The sequence below is a fragment of the Anopheles ziemanni genome, chromosome 3 (assembly GCF_943734765.1).
Source record: "Anopheles ziemanni chromosome 3, idAnoZiCoDA_A2_x.2, whole genome shotgun sequence".
Taxonomy (NCBI): Eukaryota; Metazoa; Arthropoda; class Insecta; order Diptera; family Culicidae; genus Anopheles; species Anopheles ziemanni.
In genome coordinates this window covers 92441282-92450049 of record NC_080706.1, presented here as the reverse complement: position 1 = coordinate 92450049, position 8768 = coordinate 92441282, and the positions used below count along the sequence as shown (strand labels likewise).

The 8768-nt window shown below is 42.0% G+C and overlaps 2 protein-coding genes across 2 annotated transcripts; both read right to left on the bottom strand.

The window, feature by feature from the left end:
* Positions 1-985: 985 nt before the first annotated feature.
* Positions 986-1536, bottom strand: LOC131285834 (general odorant-binding protein 56d-like). Its single transcript, XM_058314689.1, has 3 exons — positions 1471-1536; positions 1258-1404; positions 986-1198 (listed from the first exon to the last, which is right to left on the bottom strand). Exons 1-3 carry the CDS (start codon positions 1534-1536, stop codon positions 986-988), a joined length of 426 nt encoding a protein of 141 aa, XP_058170672.1.
* Positions 1537-8198: 6662 nt separating this feature from the next.
* LOC131285833 (uncharacterized) lies at positions 8199-8768 on the bottom strand. The gene is made up of 3 exons (XM_058314688.1): positions 8703-8768; positions 8478-8624; positions 8199-8411 (listed from the first exon to the last, which is right to left on the bottom strand). The coding sequence occupies exons 1-3, from the start codon at positions 8766-8768 to the stop codon at positions 8199-8201; spliced, it is 426 nt and encodes a 141-aa protein (XP_058170671.1).

The window sequence follows — 8768 nt, the reverse complement described above, 5'->3', positions numbered from 1 at the left end:
GAATCATTGACCGGGTTTTATGATGCAAACAGTGCATTGGTATATTGACAACCGAGGCGCTCTGGAGGAAATGTACTCGAGCCCACGAAGCACGAACGTGCCTTCTGAGTCGTAAAGAAAGCGGCACTCTTGTGTAAAGGTTCGTTTGGGGTTAATTGAAAAATGTTACCACCGATTCCTTTGCACCGGAGATGTTTAACAAAGTTTATGTTGCTTTGAACGTACGTATTTCCGATGCCCGAAGCATGTCAAACGTGCTATTCAAAGTCATTAGCCTCCGTTTGGTGGTAAAAGTGTAATTTTGCAAGCATGTTTTACGACGGTTCTAACTTACAAATGGTTTATTGAACAATGTAAACAAAAGTAGTGAGATACTCACATCGTAAACAAAGGTTTATATTGGAGAAAACTGATTTCTTCATCACCTTCAGTAAAGAGTTTTATGGGAGAATTATCTTTACATTTGAATGAAGGTCATTGAAAGCCTCTAGCGGAAAATCACCAGTTGATCTTGACTCAAAGTGAATCACAAGTCTGGTTGAAGGCGGTAGAAAATCGCACGATCCAATGCTAATACGAACCAACAAAGAGCTGTTTTGTTACAAACACTCCCTCATCGACTCATTAAAAATGTGTGAATTATTGATCGGCATTTCCGATCCGCTTATCGACATCGGTTTTTACCGTAAATCCGCTTCTTTTCGCCCTTCGCGTGATCGGCTTAATTTATCTCATTAGGTCGCAGCACAAACAGCTTCCAATCCCACGGTGCTTTCTGTTGGAGGAAATTCACACGATTCACTTGTCATTCGTTGGGAAATTTATTAACAAATCACAAATCGCCGCTCAATCACGGTTCGGACACACACACACATAAATACGGAGCACTCGAGCGGATAGGGAAATTACCCATAATTGTTACGTGGAAATTGCACTGCACTAATGAACTGTGCGCTTCCGGCTGAGGGTTTCCAGCTTCCGTTCCTTAGAAAAGACCCGCCTTGTTCTGGAAGTAACATTCGGTCACCTTGTAGGCCGTTTCGCAAGCGTCCGGCTCTTGGAAGTTACAGTTTTTCACCAACGCATCGATGCGGTCTTTCGTCGTGAACAGGGACAGCTGTTCGGTGATAACGTCCTCCTGCAGCTTCCCTTCCTTATCCATGAAGCCCGTTTTCTCGAAGAAACACTTCAACAGGCACTATTGTGGAGGAGGAAAATGGTTTCATTGGTCTGCGAACGGAAGAGTGCTTTGCTCACCTTCAATTGGCTGTTTGGCGTATCCAAATCGCTGCTAGTAGCCAACGACGCAAGCGAATCCAGCTTAATTCCACTCTCGATTAGACACTCCAATGCAAACGTTTCACCGTTGGCAATTTTTCCAACATCTTCCAATGTGGATATAGTCTAGAATTTACACAAAAGTATCGTTTTTATGGGATTAAAAAAAACACACACAAACCTCTGACTTACTGATGTCTCTGCTTTCGGAGTGGAAGCTGCACTCAGCACAACAATCGCAAACACTAAGAACTTCATGACGACTGTGTGTACTCGCCGGTTTGCGATCAGGTGTTGGACTATCGGTCGGTGAAGTTTCTCCCACGGGCTTTTATACTTAAACCTTCGGTAGCAGGGCTTGAGAGAAGGGGGAGATTTCTCACAGCTCTAAGGGCGGGCAAAGACAAACAACGATAAAGGGAGATAAAGTACACCTTGTTCTACAGGTATGTGTGAGACAATCGGAAGATGCAGTCGAGTTCCGAGATTGGTACATTTGCATCGGAACCGCGCAAACTGATCGGGGTGATTCGGAATCGACAGGAGGTCGATTAAAATTATTCAAATATTCTACTTTCAAGTTACCTCCTCAAACAAATGCTCAAATGCTCAATTAAATTGTTTACAGTATTCGGTTTACCTTATCGTTTTCTTAGTTAAGACAACATAGTCGTGTTTTATCTATTCGTTACGTAGTACGGTTTCAATCATTCGACATCAAAGTTCACAAACTGCTGTTATATTCAAACAACCAGACGAAGAAAAAGCGGTTAGATTGAACTTATAGCAAATATCTGGTAACAGCGAATTATTCTTGTAACAGTTCCCCTCCAAGATTCGTAGCGATCGGACGAGAGCACCTCAACTATCGTGTCAATCCGGATGAGGCAAGCCCACTTCCTACACATACGAGTGAAGGACCAGAGCCTTGCTCTTTGAACGACGAGAATAAATTCCTAATTCCGACCTCTATGGTCGACAATTCTATGGTCATCAAAATCCAGGACCTGTCCGAGGATATCAATGACAAGTACATTGTGGAATTCTTCTCGAAATTGTGGAAACTTGTGGCACCGAAAGCGAACATCAGTCGCTCAGAGGCTGTCGTACGCTTCGGCGGTGCAGAACGGCGCCGAAACACCTGCTCCAGCAAGAGTCCCTCGGGTGATCACACCGACCGTCCGCGCACCGATCGTCCCGGCGAGCACAATGATCGTCACGGCGCGCACACCGACCGTCTCGGAGAGCCCACCGACAGTCCCGGTGAGAACCGTCCGGCGCACCGAGTAAAACAATAGACGCACCAGTTCCGAACAATCTGGTGCAGGTCGCTAGGGTTTCTGGTAGTATGCGGCAGGTCCGGTAGCAGCATCCTTCATCCGGGCAAATGTGTTGATTGTAGCGGCCGCATCGACCAGCAACAAAATGGACATCTTTGGACTTCAGGCGGACGCCTATACCTCATCAATGTTTATAGCTCCTCGAGTACCTTCCCCTTTCCCTACACCTTCCCTTTCCCGGCAAACAGTTACAGGTAAGGTAATGAAGAACGATCATACGGACAGTAACGCTACCAGTGGAGGAAGTCAGAGCCTTACTTTGCAAATCGTTGTGGATGGATTAGTTTTGTGTAACAGGTGGGAGGCCTTCAGAGTAAACTATGTTGAGCTCTCTCATATCACACGTGGTTCCAGTTCACATATCACTCGCATTTACATCTCCAGACTATGAACGACCACCTGAAATCCTTAATGCAATTCAAAAATCGAAACATCTGAAGTCACCTGGTCCGGATGGAATCCCAATAGACAGCCTTCAATGGTCATATTCCGAAAAGTTTGGAGGGGAAGAGATCTCTCTAGTTAACACGGATTATATGCTCCACTCGAGGATAATGAAGCTACGACTTGGAAGATTTATGGATAATTAGGGACTTTCTGTTTGAATCGATGGACTTCTTGTATTTGAATCCTGATCATGTTTGCCTTTTGAGCAAAATTGGGGAACAGTCCTCTTCTCGTATCCCTGTGAACGGCTCTTTATCTTCTTCCTTTCCTATCCAACGTTCCGTGTAACAAGGGGATCCCTTATCAAAGCACTTATTTATCATTCACCTTCATCCCGTCATCACTAGAATACATGACCTGTCAAATCAGGAATGACGATGGTAGCGATCGATCTAGCTGTCGTTAAATGTACATTGTCCTTGTGATATTATTGTTAAGATCATGTTTGCAAACCTAAACTAAACTATTAAACAAAACTGTAAACTGTTTGATAATAGACAGCTTCCAATCCAATGGAGCTTTCTGTTCGAGGAAAGTCACACGTTTCACTTATCATTCGTTGGGAAATTTATTTATTTATTTATTGTCGTCAAACAAGTAGACCATGTACAAACTTAGAGATAACTTATTTCTAGTTTAAATTAAAACAGTTAAACAAAAAATAAAAACAAAACTAACAACAAAAATTACCGGTGATTGGATTTAAAATAATTTTTAAGCATTGGCTTTGACATTGTTAGATCAATAGATTCAGAATGTTTGTTATAACTTGCCATCATTTGATTAAGAGGTCCGAATCTAGCATAATCGGTACGGTATTGGTTCGTTGCAAATAGTTCTCTGTTTCGTAATTGTCGGGATGGTACGTATATATTTAGCTTAGACAAAATTTCTGGTGCATCAATGCGTTGAGAGACCAAATCGTTAACAAAAGATACCTTAGCAAATTCGCGGCGTTCTTTTAATGTTTGCATGTCTATTAGCTTGCAACGGGCCTCGTAGGACGGAAGGGGATATTGTGTCCAGCCTAATTTTCGAAGGGCGAATAATAAAAATTGCTTTTGGACCGATTCAATCAAGTTTTGTCGAGAGGAAGCGAACGGTGACCAAACCACACTGCAGTATTCAAGGATGGATCGGACATAGGCATTGTATAACGTTTTTAATGTATATGGATCTTGAAAATTTAGACTAAAACGTTTGATGAACCCTAACATGCTCCTAGCTCTTCCTATTATAAAGTTGTTATGTGGAATAAATGTGAGCTTGGAGTCTATGATGACCCCCAAGTCTCTTACATTCTCGCACCTACCGACTACTTGGGATCCTAAGTATATTGAACTTGTAGGGGTGTTACGCTTCCTGCTTACAGTGAGAGAGTGGCATTTTCCAATATTCAATTGTAACAGGCTTTTGTTACACCAGATGTAGAATTTATTGATTTCTTCCTGAAATAGTTCGATATCGTTAACTTCTTTGATCTCCAGAAAGAGTTTCATATCATCTGCATACATAAGAATTTTTACATTCTGGAGTACAAATGAAATATCATTAACAAACATGATGAAAAGAAGTGGGCCGAGATGCGAGCCTTGGGGGACTCCAGAAGTGACTGATATGGGATCGCCTTGTTTCCCATTGAATCTAACAATTTGTTTACGACCAGTTAGATAAGACTCCAGCCATTTTAGAAAGATAGGTTTAACTCCAAATTTTTGCAATTTAAACAATAACAGAGGTATATCAATGCGATCGAAAGCTTTACTAAAATCTGTGTAAAGAGTTTCTACATAGTTACCATTGTCCATTGCTGTCAAAGAATAATCAACAAACTCGAGAAGATTTGTAGCGGTTGAGCGTCCTTTGAAAAATCCGTGCTGCATAGTGGTTAATTTGTGTTTGGTTTGATCAAAAAGTTTTTTGTTAATGATGGATTCAAAAAGTTTAGGGATGCATGACATTATTGCGATGCCGCGGTAATTACAGATATCAGATTTCTTGCCACTTTTAAAGATTGGAATTAGGAAAGACTTTTTCCACGGTGTTGGGAATACACCAGATGCAAGTGACAAATTAAAAATAAAAAGTAAGGGTATAACAATCTCTTCTTTAACATTAATTAGGAAGATCGGTGGGATCCCATCAGGGCCAGAACTTTTAGAGGCATCCAATTTGTTTATAGCTTCTAGTATATCCTGTTTGTTTACTGCACTCACATTGACGTCTACAGCAAAGTCGGGATAGAAATCAAAATATTCGCGATCGCGATCTATGTCAGAGAATGTTGTATATATTGTTTCGAAGAAAAGAGAGAACAGTTTGCAGATGTCGAACGAGTTTTCACCGATTGATTCGTTAAAGTGCATTTTGGATGGAAAGTTGTTAGATTTAAGTTTGGTTCTGACAAATTTGAAGAATGACTTGGGTCGTGTTCTTATTTCTGACTCTGTTTTTGAGTTGTATTCTTCGTATGCAAATTGAATTGCACGATTGAGTTGGTTGCAAATATTAAGGTAATTTGTAAGGTTCCTATCGTTCATATTTTGTTTATAAAATTTATGTGCTTTTTGCTTCCGATTCTTTAGATGTTTTATATCCTTATTGAACCAAACTGGTTGGCCTATTCTGCAGTTTCGCCTAACAGATTTAGATGGTACATGTTCAACTACAACATCATCAAGTATTTTATAAAATTCTTGAACTGCAGTTTCAACAGATTCTGCGGATGCTGAAAGTATCTGCCAGTTTATCATTTTAAGTTTATGCCTAATTTCTGAGTAGTTTGCGAGATGATATTGGTATACGAGTTCGAATTCACATTCAGAAGGCCGTTGATTGCTATGTATAAATAACGAAAACTCTATGGCAGTGTGAAATGCTTCGTTCTTCCAAAGAGGGGATAAGCATTGAGTAACGTAAAAGTCTTCATAGATGTTAGTGAGGAAAAAATCTAGGTAACAATTTTGCGTATTTTTAACATGATTTATCTGATTTAGACCTAAATTAGCAGTTTTTTCAAAGATATACTGATGTGTTTCATTTTCACCAATCAGTGGAATCAGAATACATTCGTTATCTGAATCTGGAATGAAATCAATGGTGCGCTGGTTAAAGTCACCATATATATGAACTTTGACCGCAGGAAGCAAACTGGACATTATATCGTCTGCGGTGTTGAAGAAAAGTTCATAAGCCTCTTTTCGGGCATTGTGTGGGGGAAAATATACTGAGACGAATACGTGTGTTTCACCCAGGAGATTCACCTTAACCCAAACATGTTCAAATTCAGCAAATTTCCTAGCGGGGATGAGCTCAGAATTGAATTTCATTAATATTGCTATAAGTACTCCTCCACCCGACTTCTTTTCTGAATGCAGACAATCGCGGTCGTCGCGAAATACGTTGTAAATATTTCCAAATACTTCTTCACTTTTGACACTCTCATCCCAACTAGTTTCGTTTGCTAAAATAATGGAGTAAGAAGAACTTTGCACATTGTTATGAATTTCACGAATCTTAGTGGCACTTTTCATACGATTAAAATTTTGACAGTAAATAAGAATTTCAGTGCCTGTGTTGTTTGGTTGTGTATATATACGTTCAACAACCTGGGGAGGTGTCGATTGCTCAAGATCAGCGATTTTCCGTTTACTGGCCTTATCAACTTTTTTTTCCTGCGCAACACGTCGTTGTTTACATATATCAGGCTCAGATCGATTTTCTGGTATCGATTTTAACTCATCGAGTTTGTTTTGACAGAAAAAATCTGTCCAAAGTCAGCTGTTGGGCCGAAGCAGGCCTGTTTGGTATGCGGGAAGATGTATTGTTGGTGACACCAGGGAGAGAGGCCGGGGACACAAGAGTGGCGTTGGCGCTCGCATCGCATGGCGAATCAGCTGAGTTAGGAATGCCGGATTGTTGGTATGGACGGGTATTGGTGTGCGGTAACCGTTGACGGTTATATGGATGATCGATGAAAGGTCTAACACGCAGACCATCGGGCCAAATGTCAGGATTAAAGGCCGCCTCACGAAATGATACCGGTATCCTCACTTTAAATGATAAAGAACGTTGAGAAGAAGCTTCAACTCCTTTCTTCAGAAGGACGAAGGACAACACGTCATCCGTATTTAAACGTCGTTCTATTGATGTAGACACTTGATCGGCTGTTGTTGTGTTTGGAAGGCCTGATAGATGAATCCAGCAGTGACGTACTACAGATGCTAATGTTGGAGATGACGATGTATTTGTACCCGTAATATATTCATGGCGGGCGTGACGACTGGTTGGGTTGTTTTGCATCAGATTGGGCGTCTCGGTATTGGTAACAGCAGGCACGGGCGTTTGAGGTTCAAGGACCTCGGCAAAAGTTCTGCGTCGTTTGGGGACAGGAAACATTGGGCGATCCACACCGGCCGCTCGGCTGCTAACTGGACTGGAGTGTTGGGCCAACAATGCATTGCGAATCTCCGACTTCAATGGCTCAAGAATTACTGCCTTCATGGATTCCACTGTTGACGAAAGAGCCGCTTGAAAGCCGACAAGGAGACCGGCTTCTTTTACCGCCCGTGATCGGGGATTTTTAAGTACAGCAGTACAACCGGCGCAGCTCCAATGCAAGTCAATGCGCTGGTTCACTTCATTTAAGAGCGCATCAGGTAAATGGATGCACTTGAAGTGAAAGGGAGCCTCACAGTAGCAGCAACTGATCATAGCATCACAGGGTTCCATCTCGGACGCACACGACGAGCAGACAGCCACCATTTTGAGTACACTGGCGTTCTGAAGCGCACAACAATCCACTCAGAAAACAGACAACAGCAACCGAAATACAACGATTAGGCAACACACCACAGTTGAGAGTCAGACGCGTGAAGTTAATTATGCCTTTGAACACAAAAAGATACGTAAACAGCACCGAAAACACGGTTAATTTTAAGAAAAAATCAGCACCGATACGGGAATAAACCAGCTCTGTTGACGACCTGTCAATCCAAAATTTATTAACAAATCACAAATCGCCCCTCAATCACGATTCGGCCAATAACATAAACATGGAGCACTAGAGCAGATATGGAAATTGGCACACTGATAACTGTACTCTTCCGGCTGAGGGTTTCCAGCTTACGTTCCTTAGAAAAGACCCGCCTTGTTCTGGAAGTAGCATTGGGTCACCTTGTTGGCCGTATCGCACGCGTCCGGCTCTTGGAAGAAGCAGTTTTGCACCAGCGTATCGATGTGCTCCTGCGTCGTAAACTGCAACAGCTGGTCGATGATAGCGTCCTGCTGCAGATTTCCATCACTATCCATGAAGCCCTTTTTCACGTAGAAACACTTCAACACGCACTGTTGTGGAGGAGGAAAATGGTGGTTGCTTTCATTGGTCTGTGAAAGGAGCAGCGCTTTACTTACCTGCAATTCACTCTCTGGCACATTCCAATCGCTGCTAGTAGCCAACGACGCAACCGAATCCTCGTCGACTCCACCCTCGACTAAACACTCCGCCATAATCATTTCACCGTCGGTGATTTTGAGAAAATCTTCCAATGTTGAGGGAGTCTAAAATTTACACAAAAGTATCGTTTTTATGGGATTAAAGAAAACACACAAACTGACACACGAAAACCTCTGACTTACTGTAAAGTCTGCTCTCAGAGTGGAAGCTGCACTCAGCACAACAATTGCAAACACTAAGAACTTCAT

Bases quoted from the DNA above. Each gene is read 5' to 3' on its own strand.
- LOC131285833 (XM_058314688.1), bottom strand. From the start codon at position 8,768: ATGAAGTTCTTAGTGTTTGCAATTGTTGTGCTGAGTGCAGCTTCCACT. The intron at 8,625-8,702 runs GTAAGTCAGAGG...TGTAAATTTTAG, and splicing joins CTCTGAGAGCAGACTTTACA to ACTCCCTCAACATTGGAAGA. The intron at 8,412-8,477 runs GTAAGTAAAGCG...CCTCCACAACAG, and splicing joins TGCCAGAGAGTGAATTGCAG to TGCGTGTTGAAGTGTTTCTA.
- LOC131285834 (XM_058314689.1), bottom strand. From the start codon at position 1,536: ATGAAGTTCTTAGTGTTTGCGATTGTTGTGCTGAGTGCAGCTTCCACT. The intron at 1,405-1,470 runs GTAAGTCAGAGG...TGTAAATTCTAG, and splicing joins CTCCGAAAGCAGAGACATCA to ACTATATCCACATTGGAAGA. The intron at 1,199-1,257 runs GTGAGCAAAGCA...CCTCCACAATAG, and splicing joins CGCCAAACAGCCAATTGAAG to TGCCTGTTGAAGTGTTTCTT.